We start from the raw sequence: 18,239 nt of genomic DNA on the forward strand, positions 1-18,239 counted from the left end.
GCCACCACCGCAACAGCCATGGACAAAGATGAAATTACAGAAGGTTCTACGACCGTCTCGTCCTCGTGCACTTGTGTGATGAAGATGTACCTCTTGCTTAGTTTCTACTTATTATTTACTTTGAATTCTCAGCAATCACTGCACCTGAAAACCAGTACTAACCCAGACGGTGGTCAAATAGTGACGACCTTGAAAGGTAATCGTACAGAGGGCCTGAGGGTAAACACTGTTTCTGAACAGTCAGTACACCCAAAGAACTGTGAGTAATAACTGGTTTGAAAAAACAAAACCCTCAATTGACTTTACGTATCCGGAAAGTACATATTTTATGATATTAGACTAGTCTTCAAAAGAGCTCAGTGCACCAAGGTCAGAAGCCATTGAGGAACCTGAGTCAAATGGAATTAGCCATTTCCATTTTTAAATGTGTCACAGCAATGCGGTGGCGAACGCTGAGCAGCTGTCTGCGGAGGAGCACACGAGTGCTGGGTATGTGTGTGAGTGTGCACGAGAAGGCCTGCGTCTGTGTTTGCACAGGGTATTTTTAAAACTTTGATTTAAATGCCATTTGCTCCATTTTTAGAATGGACTAATCAACCTTACCTAGGAAGCTAGGTATTGCATCTATCATCTGCCATTTGGGAATAACTAAAATGTGGGACCTGGCTTGGGCAATAGCATACCATCATGGTAGAATTCAGTGTTCCCACTGCATCATCATTTCTCAAGATACAGTTGAGGAGCCCCTGCATCTGAATAATCACCTGGGATGCTTAAAATGCAGATTCCTGAGCCCCCACACCCACCCAACTGAGCATGGGGATGGGGTGAGGGTGGGTGGGTGAGAGTATGGCACTCTCTATTTGTTAACAGGAATCCAGGGTAATTCCTAAGTATGCTAAGGTATGAGGACCCCTGCACTAGGTGAAACTCAGGCAGGCACCTCCCTTATGTCTCCCCAGGCGAGCACACAGCACACAGCCAGCTTATAGAATGAAGCCACATTTAGGTTAGTATAGGAACTTCCAGATCACAAAGAACTCAGTCAACTCCCAACTCAGATTCTAAGGGACTGTGTCCTCAAGAGCAGAAGCAGCAGAGTTCGTCAGAGTAGAGGACACGTCTTGCTCACCACTGTCTCTCCAGCACCTGGCTCAGCACCTAGCTCAGTAAATGTTTGCAAAATGAGGTAAAGTGAAGCAGGGTGATGTGTCCTGGTATGAGGCAAAGGCAGAGGAATTAGACTAGCTCACTGCTACTACCATTTTGGATAATCACTGTAATAGTCAACACATGGCATGGAACTTTTACGGTTTCAAGACCATTTACAGTCAAGACTCTATCTGGTTAAAGACAATCTCCAAGGCTTGGAAGAAATACCAACAGAGTAATCACTGAATTAAGTTCTGTTGACATCACCCTCTCGGGATGTTCCATAGATGTAAACATTTTGCTTGTTACTGCCAATTATTTCTTTGAGTAGAAACCATTTTGGCTACCAGCAGCCAGAGACTTTCCCCGTTAACTCTGTATAGTAAACATTTGTATCAGACAATATCCTCAATGGTGATTTTGCAGCAGTGATAGTAGATGCTTTGTACAGCAACAGTTTAGTGTGCAAGACATTCTCCATTTTCTGTGTAGATTCCCTCTCTGCCTTGCTCCCCGTGGCTCTGTGAGGCTGCCACACATGGACTGCTGGGCTGTGTGGAGGGCTCCCGTATCCTCTGGCTCCTGGCTGACTTTGCCCAGCGGAAGGCACTGGCCGGAGATGGAAGGGCAGGAGGAGAGCAAGTATGGGTGGTTGTTCACTTGGCTGCTCTCTGCCAGGGTGATGTGGTCAACTGAGTCCTTTTCTAGAGCCCACAGGCCCTGTCAGGTGGCCTCATCTACAGAGTTACTTTCTCTCCTTTTCCCTTCAGGATGAGGGGTAGCAACCCAGCTGTTGCGAAGCTCCTGCGAAACCATCTCTTTTTGGTTTCCCTAAACCCTGACCACACTTTTTAAGAAGTTCCTTTATCAGACTTTCTTCAACCCTAGCTTGAGTGTGCCATCCGTTTCCTTCCAGGACCCTGACAGATGCGGATAATGAGGGCGGGATCTCAAAGCTGCATGGGCTGTGTGGAATGGACTCAGAATTCGATTTACACAGGCTCAAACTTGTGAAACAAGATTGTCAAGGGGAATCAGATGTTCCTCTTTGTCTAACCAAAAGCAGCTGGGAGGGAGTCTGCTCTTTAGATCAGAGTTGGGAAAGATGGAATTGCTACCAATCAAAACTCTTCTGAGGCCTGCTGCTTGGAAAACTGTGTATTTTTATAGAAATCCCCTAAAATCATTCTAGGAGAGCACCTACAGCATTTAATTACGTCTAATAATGCCAGATTCAAAGGCAATGATTTTAATTAAGCTATATGCTAACTCTTATTCCCATCAGCTTTTCCTAAAGCTCCTTCTTCTCTGCAGATTGTTATCTCCCGTAACGAAACACCCTGCTTCTTGAAAAAACCTGGCAGGCAAAGCAAAAATGTACGTGGCAATTTCTGTTTTCCCTTCTTCTAGAACACATGCTCCTCTTTCCTCTCCCCGTTAGTTCCCTCTTGATGTGTGTGGCTTTCCTGGAGCTTTCTAAGCCCACTGTCACATCCTAATCATTACGGCTCATCATGGACTATGGACCTCGTTAAAGATTTACCAACTTTAGGCTTCAAGGACAGGGCGGCAGACCCATATTCTGAAAATAACTGATAAAAGGATCCTTGTCACATGTCAGTTATTACTTGGAGTGGGTGCCATTCAAAAATTTCCTCAATATTTTCTGTACTGGATTTCACTGTCATAAATTCATTAGGCGGGAGTGATTATTTCAGCTTATTAATCAGATGAGCAAACTCAAGCTTCATTTTCTCATCCCCACAGGATAGATTACGGAAAACTGTTTACTTGAAAATCTTTAGTCATTTCTGGCAGTCTTTCTTACCTTACCTAATTCTAAATAAAACACTCAGGAGGTCTGGCTTGGTACATGGGGCCACGGGTGGTTTCCCCAAGGAAGCTGGGCAGCCGTGCGTCTTCTCAGGGAGAAACGCAGTGAAAAGTCGCCTTGGAAGAAGTGAGGAGTTCAAAGCTGTGTTACCTCACAACAGCTTTCATACTTTAGAGAGTGAAAAACACGAAACTACCCTCTGTCCAGGCATTTCAAGGTGGAGCTACAGTTGAACTCTTAACACCATGTGTCATGGATTGACTTGTGTCCCCCAAAATATGTGTCAACTTGGTTAGGCCCTGATTCCCAGTATTGCGTGGTTGTTCTCCCCTTTGGGACTGTAATTTTATGTTAAAGAGGATAAGGGTGGGATTGTAACACCCTTACTAAGGTCACATCCCTGATCCAGTGTAAAGGGAGTCTCCCGAGGTGTGGAATGTACCACCTTTTATCTTACAAGAGATAAAAGGAAAGGGAAGCAAGCAGAGAGTGAGGACCTCATACCACCAAGAAAGCAGTGCCAGGAGCAGAGTGTGTCCTTAGGACCCAGGGTCCCTGTGAGGAGAAGCTCCTAGTCCAGGGGAAGATTGATGAGAAAGCCAACAGAGAAAGCCTTCCCCTGGAGCTGACGCCCTGAATTTGGACTTTTAGCCTACTTTACTGAGAAGAAGTAAATCTCTCTTTGTTAAAGCCATCCGCTTGTGGTGTTTCTGCTACAGCAGCACTAGATGACTAAGACACCGCGTAAGAACCAACATGCTTCTCCCCACCCCCCGCAAGACACTTAGAAAATTTTATCTATTGTGGTTACAATTATTTCAGCCTTTAAACATGAGGTGCTAGCACTTGCCTGATACTTGGTAGGCACTCTGTGTATTATTGGATTCCTCCTTTCTCATGTCTGATTTTTAATTTAGAGGGCATTTTAAGGCTAGGCAATTTATGGTCGTTCTCAAACTTTTTGGTCTTAGGGCCCCTTCAGATCCTTAAAAATTACTGAGGACCCCAAAGAACTTTAGTTTATATGGGTGAGATCTTTCAATATATATACCATATTAGATATTGAAACTCCAAAAAATGTAAAAATGTTTGTTAATTAAAAGTAAAAATAAACCTACTACCTGTTAATAAAAACAACATTTTACTAAAAAAAATAACTATTTTCTAACAAAAGTTAAAGAGTGGCATTGTTTTACAACTGTGCGTCTCTCTTGCATCTGGCTGAACAGAATGCAGCTTTAGCCTCTTTTTCTGCATTCAATCTGCGTGATACGCTATCTTAGTTGATGTGTACAGAGAAAATCCAGCCTCACACAGATCATCAGTTGGAAAAGAAAAACTAGGTGCTGTTGAGCAATCCTGACTCATGGCGACCCCATGTGTGCAGAGTAGATCTGCCCCATAGGGTTTTCAAGGCTATGATCTTTCGGAAGCAGGTCGCCAGGCCTGTCTTCCGAAGCACCTCCGGATGGGTCCCAACTGCCAACCCTCTTGGTTTGTAGCCGAGCGCGTAACTGTTTGTGCCACCAGGGACTCCTAGTTGGAAAAGGGAGGCCCTCAAAAACTTCCTGAAACCACATTTTGGCATAAGATGTTTGCGCATGGGCCCTATTTACTGACATGAAAATGGTTAAAAGCCATAGTACGAACTCTCTGCCACCGCACCCTTATGTCCTATATGAGTCAATATAACAACAAGTAAAAACGAGGCAGGAAATATTTACTCCTTCCTTTCTGTTTGTTTTCACGTGAAGAAATAGACAACTTTATTTTTGCTTAGAAGATGAGAAGGATTAAAAAGCTTTCCCTTTCATGTTCCATTCTGCCTTGTGCTGAGGGGGGCAGGCACATTTCAACAACTCCCCGGCAGATATTCATGGAAAAGGAAATACAGTGAATACCAGCAGGAAACTGGCATTTGGTCAAATTCCTAGCTTTATTTAAAACTCTAGTTATGGAAAAGTAGCTGCGAGGTTATCCTGTTTTGGCCAGAAACGTGCAGAAGTTGCTACTATTATTTAATGTCAAAATGTTTGGTCTCTATCGGGGCGGGTAGGGTGGTCATATGTACTACAGGTGCCAGAACATGGGCTAAAACTTACAGCTGGACGAGGGAGCTAAGGCTTTGCACCGGGGCCAGTCTGGCCACGAGCCCAGTCACGCCTGTCATGGGGAGATGTCTAGAGTTGGAGATACTAGTTTAAAATCAGATTCAAACAGCTATCAAACTCATGAACTAGAGAAATTAACTGCCGGAAAGAATAAGAAACCTCATAGTCAATGTATTGTACCATTTATTAGAATACTCAAGTGCTCTGCCTTACTTCCCCACTCACTGGCCCCTCAACCCTTCTCTCCAGAGAAAAGGAGGAATTCCCGGCAGGGAGAACGGAAGCGGCTTTGCTGTTCTAAGTTGTCTGGAGAATGGGTGTGCAAATGGCTTGCACTCGACTACTAACTGAAAGATTGGCAGTTTGAATCCACCCAGTGGTACCATGAAAGAAAGCCCTGGAGATCTGCTTCTGTGAAAGATTACAGGCAAGAAAACCCTATGAAGCACAGTTCTACTCTGTAGCACATGGGGTTGCCATGAGTTGGAATCAACTCAACGGCAGAGTGGTTTGGTTTTGGATTTTACTTATAGCATCTAGAAGACAAGGTATTAGGTATTAACGTTAATATGTATGTTAACTTTAACACGAGGACCAAACAAACTTATAATTTCTTTGGAGATTTATCTTGGTAACAGCTGAGTGTGTGGCTAGAAGCTACAGGGAGACAAGGCCTGGTGTGATGGCTGGCAAGACAAGCAGCAGCTCTGAGATGCCCAGGGACTAGGAAGCCCAGCACGCTCAAGCACTCACCTCGTTGAAATGGACGTCCTGCATTCCGACATCTTCCATCATGGAGGCCTCCTCATCTATATTTGGGGTAATTACCCTGAAGGCTGTACATCCTTGTCGAAACATGCCTAGGAATTGAGAGAGCAGGAGAGAGTCAGTGTTACTAACCCGAGAGTGGGTGAACCTCGAGGGTTCTTCCTGCCTTGTACGCTTCGGTGTTGAACAAAATGACCAATTTTGAAATCTGTTGTGTCTCAGGCCAGCATTCACGTGGGCCGCCCCATGTGAATGCTCTTCTTCATCCCTACCCACCCCCCGCCCCATATTTAACCCTCTTCTCCCTCCATCTTTTTTTTTTTTTTTGCCCACCTTTATTAAAACTTATCTCAGCAATAAACTCAGAAATAAGTATGACATCAAATTAAAAGTAAAATGATAACAAACTATAATTGGATTTGGCGAGATGACCTGTGCACAGATAAGAGAGATAAAGAAGCCAAAGCCAACCAAAGAGAAATCTATGACTCAGAAGGAGCTCTGTTCCCTTTAAGTTCACCTCACCCACTCAGGCCCGGGGTGAGCCCTTCCCTCCTCCTCTAGGAGCCCATCTGTAAAACGAAGGTGTGTGAACTGAGTGGTTGCTGCAGTTGGTTTCCGTGTCAGCTGCTTAGAGGGTCAGAGGAGTCCCTGAGTGGTGCAAATGGTTAACATGCTCGGCTGCTAATCAAAAGGCTGGAGGGTCCAGACCACTCAGAGGTGCCTCGGAGGAAAGGCCTGACAATCTACTTCTGAAAAATCAGCCATTGAAAACTCTATGGAGCACAGTTCTACTCTGACACACACGGGGTCCGCCATGAGTTGGAACTGACTGGACGGCAACTGGTAGAGGGTAAGAAGAGGCCTTTTCCTCTACCCAGTTAAGAAGCATGAATACTTCAGTGGCCTAGGCACCCTGATTCTCTAAGGAGATTCTCTAAGGGAAAGGGGCATGGTGTAAGGTTAGAGTTAGCTAGCATACACGTTTGAGGGCAAATTCCTTAAACAATAATGGCCCATTTGGGGCATTTACTCATTTTTCAGTCACTAGGAAAGAGTGTTTTAGGTCAGGTGGACAATGTCAAAAATTATCAAGTGAAGGACTAGAAATGTCCTGCTACTCTATTTTGAGATGGCTGCTTGTAATAAAACAAACTTAAACTGAAATCTTGCTTATTTCAGGAAAAAAAGAAGAACACAGAGTATTTTGAAGTCAAGCTTTGAGAAAGTTAGACCTTTAAGCCAGAGACTTTTCTGCTGCATATAAGTCAAGGGTGACCAAGCCATTCACGGGTTATCCAGCGTCTCTGCTAGGCAAGCTTTTGTCACATGGAAAGAGAAAATTTCCCAATGAAAAGCATTAATCTAGGAGCTTGAGGATATAGTGAAGTTACAAAAAATAAAGTAGTAAAAGCCAGCCACCCAGGCTTTAGGCTACCAAAACCAAAAACCCAAATGCATTGCTGCTGAGTTGATCCTGACTCGCAGCCACCCAACAGGACAGAACAGAACTGCCCCATAGGGTTTCCAAGGCTGTAATCTTTACCGAAGCAGACTGCCACGGCTCTCTCCTGCGGAACAGCTGGTGGGTTCGAACTGCTGACCTTTTGGTTAGCCGTTGAGCACTTAACCACTGTGCCACCAGGGCTCCTTTAAGCCACCAAAGTACATTTAAGTATAGAACTCAGCTCCTGTGGTGCCTGCCCCGAGCGCCTCCGCTCATTGCCCCCATGAACAGACTGCCAGTGAACGGAGAGCCCGGGAAAAGGAGGGGGCAGGAAAGCGAAGTCCGTCCATGCCAAGTTGAAACAGAAAGTCTCCGCGCCACGAGGGGCAGGTGAAGAGCGTGGGGCGCTGGGGGCTCACCTCCCTGGCTCCTCCTCTGGCAGGCGCTGTGGCTGTGGGGGAGGAGGGGCGGTTCCCGGCGCAGCGCTGTGTCTGCTTCTAAACACGAGGAAACGTGTTACCTGACGACCGGGCTCAACAGGAAACAGTGCTGTATTAACTGAGCGAAGACCCCTCCTTTGACGTCTTTCCCTTTCGGGCTCTGACAGGACAAACTCAGAACCAAAAAAGTCCGCTGCCGCGGAGTCGATGCCGACTCACAGCGACTCTCTAGGACGGAGCAGAACGGCCCCCCAGGGTTGCCAAGGAGCGGCTGGTGGATTCGAACTGCTCACCTTTTGGTTAGCAGCCAAGCTCTTAACCACTGCGCCACCAGGGCCAGACATCCTTAAAATCCCACTCCAGATAGCCTGCTTTATTAGAGAGATACATTTCCTGGTCTTGGTCTTTGTGATTTGATAGCATTTCTCACTTTTTAAAAGTACTCATTGGCCCAGAGCCGATGCGGCTGTTCTCCAGTATACGCGCCCAGGCTACCAGCTCTGCCACAGTCTGAGGCTGTGATGATTTTAAATGGAAACGAGAGACCAATGTTTAGTCAAAAGGAGCCCGTGAGAGAATTCCTGGTCTGCTCATCTGGGAACACATATGTAATGCTGCCTCCCCTGCCTCTCCTTTCCCCTGCTAGGCCGCCTTCTCACACAACAGTGGCAAGTGGGCTGCGTTCCAGAAAGGCTGGCTGACCATCTCCCATTACAACTGTCTCTTGATGGATAAACAGCTCCAGCGGGAAATACCCTGGGTAAAAATCAGGTCTTTTCAGCTCTCGACTGGCCCACCAGGGACACCCAGATGCAAAGGTCATTAGCTACATTCTGCAGAATGCAGCCATCAGTAAGAGGTTATGTGATAACACGTCATCTATCTTTCCTTCTGGCACTCCTCCTGTGCCTCCAACGTCACGCAACGTCACGCTACATCATGCAACGTCACATCAGGGAATACGATGATGAATACAGTTCTCGCACACACACGTGACCCCCCACCTCCAGATCCTCTGAGCGGCTCTCACAGAGGGCCCCTCTGCCCTGCCCTGGCTGCTCTGGACAGTTTTCTATTCGTTTCACAAAACACAGGAAAGTGTTTCTGACCTTTGCGCGTGAGATATTCGGCCACCAGGGCTGTCACGTGGACATAGCACATCGCTGCCTGTAATAAAAGACACGTGCTTGAGGATCATCATTTGTAACAGCATGTCAGGATGCTCATGAGCAGACAGCAGTCTAACGAGTGTATGTACTTATATTCAATTTCAAGGCACCAATCAGTGTTTCTAAAAATTTAATGGCTGACATCTTACCCTCTGAATGGTAAGTCCAAAAAGGAAAATTGCTTTATGTCTGTGGAGACTAAAATTTACTAGTTGTTGGAAACAATGGCTAATAGATTGAAAAAGGAAATTCAAAAAGGTGTGCCAATTTCAAAAGGACCAACTTAGAAAAAGAAATTATAGAACAAACATCACTGCAATGACTTCCACCGCGTAATAAGAGGGCGTGGTCTTCCGTGACGTGAAAAAGTGAAGGAATGCATACAAACTGACATTTTAACACGAATGGGGAATAAGACAAATGGCAGTAAAATTTCTAAGGTTCGTTTCTATTGAAATTCGACTCAATTTTAATATAAAAGATAAAAACTTTTTTTGTTAAAATATCTAAGATTTCTACATCATTTCTCTTGAAATAAAAAAAGAACCATTTGAAAGGAAAGGCACGCTCATTCCTAGATTGTGAGAGGTTCAAGTCTTCAGGTGCTCGTGTATTTTCTTCCCTCGACTTAAAAAAAGATGAAGTTGTAACTTTTTCAGAATTCTGAATCACAAAATCCTAATTCAATCTCAAATCTCAATTTAGTCTTAATCTTAAAATTACAGATACCTTAAAAATAAAAGAAAACATTTAAAAAATTATTTTTTTTACCAAGTAGCCACAGTGTTACAAAAGTCAAACATAGCTGTTGGAGTGAAGCCACTGTTAAGACTCCCACGCATGAGCCTCTGCTTGTTGCGCTTCTTGTCACTAGGCTCTGCCATCTCCCACCCCCCGTGGTGTCCTTGGCCCGGGGTCTCACTGTTAGGCAGCCAACACTCAGCACACAGGCTGAGACCACCCTACATGCCATGTACGTGGGAACACGTGTAAGTCATGGGGCCTAACACTAGGACCTGTGCCTAATTTGTCCGGAGAGAAGTCTGAGTGTAGGATTCACCACACCATGCAGTCCTCAGAGGCCAAGCCCACAGCTTACATTTTCGTCCCTTCCCACGTCAGGTAAGTATGCACAAGACCTGTAAAACCAAACCTGTTGCCATCAAGTCAATTGCGACTCACAGCGACCCTCTAGGATAGAGCAGAATTGCCCCATAGGGTTTCCAAGGAGCGGCTGGTAGATTCGAACTGCCGACCTTTTGGTTAGCAGCCGGGCTCTTACCCGTTGCCCAGGGCTCCTCCTGTACGCGTAGAACAGGCACTGCAGTATTTGAGTTCTTGATCGGGGACAAGACCACAGAGGGCTGAAGCTAAAAGAAACCCTGTAACTTATCTGCTTTAATCCTTTATTTTTGGAGGAACAACTCAAACTCAGTAAGTTTTTTTTTGGTTTGTTTTGTTTTGGAGACTCGGGCCACACTGAGATAAAAAAAAAAAAAACAAACTTAAATTCTGAGAGTGATAGAAAAACGACTACTTCTAACATGTAATTCATTTTTATTACGGTTAATGTACAGTCTATGTTACATTTAAGGACAAACAGAATTATAATGTCATGTGTACTTTTCAGCACATCAGACCCCCTGAGTAATCAATAGGTAACAAGAGTTACCTAAATTTTTCAGACTTAGAACATCATTTTACTAATTAAAAAAAATAGAGGGTTTAAAAGTAAAGCAGGCTTGCTTTAATAGTATTGTTATTCCTTAAATGTCTTAGGAGCAAAGCCTGAACAGAGTCCCTGTGGAAACACAGAACCTACTTTATAGACGATGGCACCGAGGCACAGAGACGTGAGATAACTTGCCATCTATCCCAAAGTTAGTAAATGCTGGGTCTGGGATTCAACGTCAGCTCCCAGAATCCACACACTGCATTCCGATGCCACCCTGTCTACTCATACACGTAAACGTACTTCCGCTCTGTGAAAGAGGGAATGTTTGAGTATCTACCCCGTCCACCAGTGGAAAGGACTACCCCATAAAGGGCAAAGTGGTGCCTTATCATAACTTTAATAACAGGAAGAATTCATTTCATCATTAAATAACTGAATTTTAGAACTAGAGGGGAGTTTTGATGCAGAAACTGATATGTACTTTAATCAGCAGGTATCTAGATGAATGTGTGGAGCCCTGGTGGTGCAGTGGGTAAGTGCTACAACTGGTGACCAAAAGGTTGGCAGTTCGAATCCACCAGCCGCTCCTTGGAAACCGTATGGGGCAGTTCTACTCTGTCCTATAGGATTGCTATGAATCAGAATCAACTCGATGGTTTTGGTTAGATGAGTCTGTACACTTTTTAAGAGCTTTCAAACAATGTCCTTTTGCATCCCCTTACAATCTGTTTTAAATTACTGAAATGCTTCGTTGCTGTTGTCAGCCGCTGTGTAGTGGGCCCCTGACTCCAGGCGACCCCGTGTACAAGGGAACAAAACACGGCCTGGTCCTGCGGATCAGACCATTGTGATCTATAAGGTTCTCGCTGGCTGATTTTCAGAAGTCGATCACCAGGCCTTTCTTCCTAGTCTATCTTAGTCTGGAAGCTCTGCTGAAAGCTGTTCAGCATCGTAGCAGCACGAGTCTCCAGTGAGACGGGTGGTGGCGGCCCATGAGGTGTAGTGGCCGGGAATCAAGCCTGGGTCTCCCTCATAGACGGCGAGAATTCTACCACTGAACCACCACTGCACCCTTACTAAAGTGCTTAGGTAACTATACAGTAACCCTGAGCCTCACACGGAAGGATCGCACATACTAAATGGGCCTCTTTCAACTAACAGGAAAACTTTTCTCACGATTGGGTTCTTTGAATTAGTGGGATATAACTAGTGTTATGGATTGAACTGTGTCCCCAAAAAATGTCTGTCAACTTGGCTAGGCCATGATTCCCAGTATGGTGTGACTGTCTACCATTTTGTCATCTGATGTGATTTTCCCATGTGTTGTAAATCCTAACTTCTAAGAAGTTAATGAAGGCAGTTCTGTTAATGAGGCAGGATGCAACCTACAGGATTAAGTTGTATCTTGAGTCCATCTCTTTTGAGTTACAAAAGAGAAAAGCAGAGAGGAGACAGACCTTTTTACCACCAAGCAAGAAGAGCCTGGAGTGGAGCAAGTCCTTTGGACCTGGGGTCCCTGCGCTGAGAAGCTCCTAGAGCAGGGGAAGATCGATGACAAGGACCTTCCCCTGGAGCTGGACCCCTGAATTCAGACTTCTACCCTCCTAGACTGAGAGAATAAACATCTCTTTGTTAAAGCCATCCACTTGTGGTATTTCTGTTATAGCAGCCCTAGCTGACTAAGACAACTGGCTTCCTCGAAAACCCAGAACAAGAGGCTCACAAGGCTACCTCTGAGAGATCCCCGTTTTTGACATGGATTCTGGCCATGCTGTCGAGCCACGTCTTCCTGAGCTCAGGGGTGCTTGCGTAGGACTTGGCCAAGCTGTACTGGAGGTCCACCAGCATCTCCGGGTCGTTCTCATGCTCCTTCATCTGAGCGGTGGCCATCAGGACTGTGCGTATCCTTTTGGTCAAATCCTTCACATCTGAGGAAAAGCTGGTGTGCTACAACAAGGGTGGAAAAAGGATACTTGTCTTTCATCTACTTTCTGCCTATATGCCTACGTATCAGAACGTGAGTCAGAGTTTTGGGAGTGAAAAACACACCGGGCTGGGTTACCCACCTTAATGAGTCTGTCGCTGTTGGCACAGTTGTTGATGATAGACAAGGACTGCTGGAATCTGGTCCCCCCAATTCCAACAACATCTGCTATCAGCTGGCTGACGGAAATAATGACCTTAGGGATACACAAACAGGAGCAAATCAATTCACCTTCAGATGACTTCTGAGGCTTGTTTTCAATAGGAGACGCAGGAAGACAGGGCAAAGGTGGGATGTTTTGCGGAGTGATTACTCCAGCATGCCAAACTATGTCTGAGTCATTCATCTTTTCTATTTACCTTTTAGGAATTATTCCAGAAGCTGATTTTGCCATATTTGTTTCCTTTGCAAAGCAAAGATGCTAATCAGGAGAATGCAGAATGACAATTAGATAGGCCTGCATCACTTGGGTATTTACTTATGTCTTACTTTCTCTTGGAAACTCTATGGGGCAGTTCTACTCTGTCCTATACGGTTGCTATGAGTCGGATCCATGGCAACGGATTTGTTTTTTTCTGGTTTTACTTTCTCTAATGAAAAGGAAGACCTCATTATTTACCTCCTCGAGTTTTTGGTTTGAACTTATATGTATTAAGTATTCAATAGGTGGGTTGACCTTTGCGTTTTTTATTTGCACATATACACATTAAATACACAACCAGTAAAAACCGTTTGCCGTCGAGTTGACTCCGGGTCACGGTGACCCTGTGTGTCACAGTAGAACTGTGCTTCATAGGCTTTTCAATGACTGATTAATTTTTCAGAAGTAGATTACCAGGCATTTCTTTCGAGGCACTTCTAGGTGGGCTCGAACATCTAACCTTCCAGTTAACAGCTGAGAGCATGAACTGTTTGCACTACCCAGGGACTCCAGATATGCACCAGGATCTGTATTTTGCAGGTCTATGAATAGCACCACCATTACCCTGTCGTTTGGGCTAAGACTGGAGATGTCACCCTTGTTCCTTCATGTTCCTTCACCACACCCAGGTACAACCAGTACCTACTGTCAACTCAATCTCCTCTTCTTTCTAACCCACCCTCCCCAGTGCAAGACGTCATCATTTCTGGCCTAGATCTGACAACAGTCTCCCCAGAAGGTCTCCCCAGCTAAGGTCTTGACTCCCTCTAATGCATTCTCCATACTGGCATCCAGAAAATCCCTGCAAATACCCAGTGCTGTCCTCCTCAACTCACCTTCCCCCATACTCTAAACTCCACTATAAGGAACTTCTCCAGTTCTCCAGATGGGCCTTGGTGCACCCACGGCCTGGAACATGCTCGCCACCTTCACCTGGTAACCCTACTCAACCTTCACTTCAGCCTCTCGCCAGATGCCCCTGCTCAGTGCTCCTACTACACTCTCAACCCAAAAAAACCCAGACCCATTGCCGTCGAATTGATTGCAACTCACGGAGACCCCACGTGTTACAGAGTAGAACTGCTCCATAGGATTTTCTCAGCTGTAATCCTTATAGAAGCAGATTGCCAGGTGTTTCTTCTGTGGTGCTACTGGGTGGGTTTGAATTACCAACCTTAGGTTAGTAGTTGAGTGCAAACTGCTTGTGCCACACCCAAGGACCCTAATGAGTCAAGTTCCTCTATTACAGCACTCGTCACACTGCATCGTGAGAGCTTCAGTGTTTACCTGTGTCCTCCACTAGACTCCACATCCCATGAGGACCAAGGCGGGGTTCAATTTTGTTTGTGGTTGTACCCATGAATCTTAACACACAGTATGCAAACAGTAAATACTGTTTTTTTTAAAAAGGAGGTTTTTTTTAAATACAGAGAAGAGGAAGAGACTCCTATTGTGTGTTTGTAGAAAGAGAGTCTACAGAAACACACAAGACCCATCACTATCTTGCATGGTTCCCGGGGCAGAGGATTTAGGATGTTTCAACTCGGGAGTGATGGCAGGTGTGTCAGTAGATGGGCGACATAAAGGAGCAGCTCTGGGCTTTTTCCTTTCTTACCTAAGATGTTTCCTATTCTCACACAGGCACTAATATTTCTTGATTTGATGGACCTTCAGTCCGCCCAACTACACCGGTTCAGTATTTAAATGGAAACTGTCATGGATTGAATTGTGTCCCCCAGAAATATGTACCAACTTGGCTAGGCCATGATTCCCAGTATTGTGTGGCTGTCCTCTGTTTTGTGATCTGATGTGATTTTCTTACGTGTTGTAAATCCTAATTTCTGCCTGTAGCTAATGAGGCAAGATTAGGTTATGTTCAAGAGCATTAGGGTGGGATGCAATACCCTTTCTCAGGTCACAGCCCTGATCTGATGTAAGGGGAGTTTCCTTAGGGTGTGGCCTGCATCACCTTTTATCTTACAAAAAGGAGAGAGAGGTGAGCAGAGAGATGGAGACCTCATATCACCAAGAAACAAGTGTCAGGAGTGGAGTGCATCCTTTGGACCTGGGGTACCAAAGCTGAGAAGCTCCCAGACCAGGGGAAGCCTGATGACAAGGACCTTCCCCGAGAGCTGACAGAGAGAGAAATCCTTCCCTGGAGCCGGCACCCTGAATTTGGACTTCTAGCCTCCTAGACTGGGAGAGAATACAGTTTTGTTTGTTAAAGTCATCCACTCGTGGCATTTCTGTTGTAGCAACATTAAGAAACGAAGACACCAATTTACAGTAGAAATGCATCTTGGACCCAGATCTGACAGCAGAAAGGATGAAATAAACCCAATCAGTAAATGTGACTTTCCATCTTGGGACTGGATTTTGTAGTATTTATGATGAGATAATTTAGTAAATGTGATACTCAAAATTTTCCTGCTAAAACAGAATTACATATGATAAACTTGTACTGGAAAGCTGTGGGACAAAGAACAAGAACTGGCTTTTTGTCTCTGGTTTCTGGAAACAGCCTTGGACATCCAGAGCAATCAAGGTGTCTCTTGTTTTTCTAAAACAGGCAGGCAACGCTTAAACACGGTAAGTGAGCTGGGAGTCCCCAACTCATTGCCTGGCAACAGGCTTCAGAACAAGCCATGCCTGCCACCCAGGGTGGACATGTGGGAAAATCTGCACTGCACTCCATGTATCGTGTCACGTAGGCTTTGGGGCATAAAAATGGGTGGGGGAGGAACTTATGGGGTCCCTTGGCTATGATGCTGTCTTCCATTTGAAGCGGAGTTTTTCAGGCCACCTAGCCAGGGAGGATTGGATGAAGGTAGGGCCCCACTGAGTTCCTCACCTATTGTACCAAGTGGGGTGTGCACAGAAGACTCATCATCCCTGCCCAGATAGCCCAGGGGGAACTGGCTCAGAAATGAATCCACACTTTGTTCTCATGTGCTGTCTGCTTCTTTTGTAAGTCATAAAATCTACTTGCCAGGTGCCAGTGCTCTGGGAGTGTCTGGTGTGTTCAGGCTCTCCCTGGAAGGACGTGACATTCATGGAGGAGTCACTATTAGTGACTGGGGCCCTTTTCCTAAGGGCCTTCTGGTTCTTTAGGAAGCCAGGCCAGCCTGTGAGTGCATCACGAAAGCTCAACCCCGCGCACCTGCAGATGCGTCCGCACGAAGGACTTCTTCCCCGTGTAGTCGAAGTTGTTCCTCATTAGGAAGTAGAGCAGCTGGGAGGCCTCGGTTCTGATGGAGCTCAGCTTGGAGTTGCAGCACTTGAGGATCTCATAGCACAGAGCAGCACACATGTCCGCTCTCCCTTCATAAAACGTCGATGGAAACTGGATCAAGTAGGAGAAGGCAAATAACCAAATAAGGGTGCGTGCTCGGGAACGTTCTCGTCCACGCCAGGTGGGAAGAGACTGAAAATGTACGCGTGATCAGTCGTTGTGATCATTCGTGAAAGAACTTACCTTGTAAATTAACGACCTCAAGGCAGTGAAGACATTCTTTAAAGCGGTTTCAGATTGATGTTTTTGAAGAAAACACAGGTAGACGTCAAAAACTTTTTTCATGAGAGGATTATGTCCATGGTCAGCCAGGAGCTGGTTCTGAAAACACACCAACAGCTTAGTTAGTATGACACACCAGACACTTGTCATGGGTTTTATACGGTCTTCACGCTCAAAGGATAAATATTTCCTGCACTAAGACAACGTTTTGAACAAACTCTGCCATGAATCCTCTAGGAAAGCACAACTTCTCTTACGCAGGACAAAGAAATCTATCAATCAGTTTGTACTCTGAGGCATTAATTTTTTTCTGTTAAGGGAGGAACTAATTGTAAAATGTCCCACAAACTGTAATACAGTTTAAAGCGCCACTGTCCTTTTGTGCTGACAGAACTTGCATTTCTTTTTTACCGTACACCAACCACTGAGACACAGGTGGTGTTTGTGGCAGCCCCTTAATTCCAATGAGGACGTGTCATTACAGGTGCTAGCTAATTAACGGTGGGGGAAGAATACTGAAATGAAGTATATGAAACAGACACTCTGAAGGTGAGGCTGCTTTTGTCTTTCAGGCTCCTAAGACCCTCTGCTAATCTACGAATAACCAGGTGGGTGGGTTGGTGGGAAACAAACAGGCTCTGACAGGTGAATCTGCACAGGTTACTAAACCGAGTCTCAGCATTCTCGTCTGTAAAATGGGCACTCACCTTGCACAGCTACTGAGAGATAAAGCACAGAAAAGTGTCTGACAGGTACTTGATCTGGCTTAGTAAGTGGCAGCTTGTAGTATTTGAACAATTTATGAATTGTACTTCATAGAAAAAAGCAAGGGGACCGCAATTAAGTGCTTCCCAACATGCGTCAATTTCTTCACTCCAGTAGTATCAGTCACACTAACTGAACACTTTGTACGCCTGGTCAGTGAAAACTTCACACGAACTGCTGAAGACACACAGTTTACAGAGCATGGCACAGCAAGAAGCCAATGTGGAACCTTCGCATCTACACAGGTATGACACTGAAGAGCAACGCCTGCAAATACAGACGAGCCTGTTTAAATGAAACTGTGCAACTGGGAAAGAGAACAGGGGCGCATCCCACACTATAAATAGGGAAAAATGACTGACAGAAAACGTCAGAAGTCAAAAGGTATGTGAAACCAATCTTCTCATCTGGCCACCTGAACCAAGAAACATAAGTTTACATCCAAATAACTTTGTTAAATAGCAGATTATGGTTGGAGTGATAGTTTCACAGCCAGATTTACCTCATCTTATTGTTGGAGAAAAATGTTTACTCAGGGGATGAGCTTTGTTTTTTGTTAAGTCCGAAGAGTCAGAGACGTCCTCACAGCTGGCGGAACACCTGGATTTCAGTGATCTTTATGACCCACTGCCGACGAGTCGATTCCGACTCATCAAACAGTGGTGCAGAGTACTGAATTCCATCATGTGAAAGAAAAGCAATGTAATGAGCAGAGAATGCGACTTTGTGACATGAATATGATATAATGCTCAACCATAAGCAGCTGTTTACCAAACCAAAAAAAAATAAAGTTGTTTCCAGTGTTTTGGGAGCTGCTTATATGTTTTTGTTGTCTGCAAACACTACTCTTCCCAGGAGCGGTGCATTGAAAGTCTTAGCTTTTCAGGTCTACTTTCCTAAATACGGTTGCATTAAGGTTTGGGTGGGAGCCCTGGTGGTGCAGTGGTTAAGTGTTCGGC

The 18,239-nt window shown here is 45.2% G+C and overlaps 1 protein-coding gene across 12 annotated transcripts in view; it reads right to left on the reverse strand.

Moving 5' to 3' along the window:
* DOCK9 (dedicator of cytokinesis 9) overlaps positions 1–18,239 on the reverse strand; it is a 333,393-nt gene that overhangs the window by 19,820 nt on the left and 295,334 nt on the right. For 7 of the 12 annotated variants that reach the window (XM_023740325.1, XM_023740322.1, XM_023740319.1 and 4 more), the window contains 7 exons: positions 16,477–16,614; positions 16,162–16,344; positions 12,663–12,776; positions 12,328–12,543; positions 8,862–8,919; positions 7,732–7,809; positions 5,851–5,957 (listed from right to left, as the gene is read on the reverse strand). In XM_023740325.1, the coding sequence (XP_023596093.1) occupies positions 5,851–5,957; positions 7,732–7,809; positions 8,862–8,919; positions 12,328–12,543; positions 12,663–12,776; positions 16,162–16,344; positions 16,477–16,614 (894 nt within the window). The remainder of the gene's footprint in view (positions 1–5,850; positions 5,958–7,731; positions 7,810–8,861; positions 8,920–12,327; positions 12,544–12,662; positions 12,777–16,161; positions 16,345–16,476; positions 16,615–18,239) is intronic. The other 5 variants (XM_023740328.1, XM_023740327.1, XM_023740329.1 and 2 more) reach the window with 1 other exon arrangement.

Source organism: Trichechus manatus, unplaced genomic scaffold (genome assembly GCF_000243295.1).
Source record: "Trichechus manatus latirostris isolate Lorelei unplaced genomic scaffold, TriManLat1.0 scaffold00153, whole genome shotgun sequence".
NCBI lineage: Eukaryota > Metazoa > Chordata > Mammalia > Sirenia > Trichechidae > Trichechus > Trichechus manatus.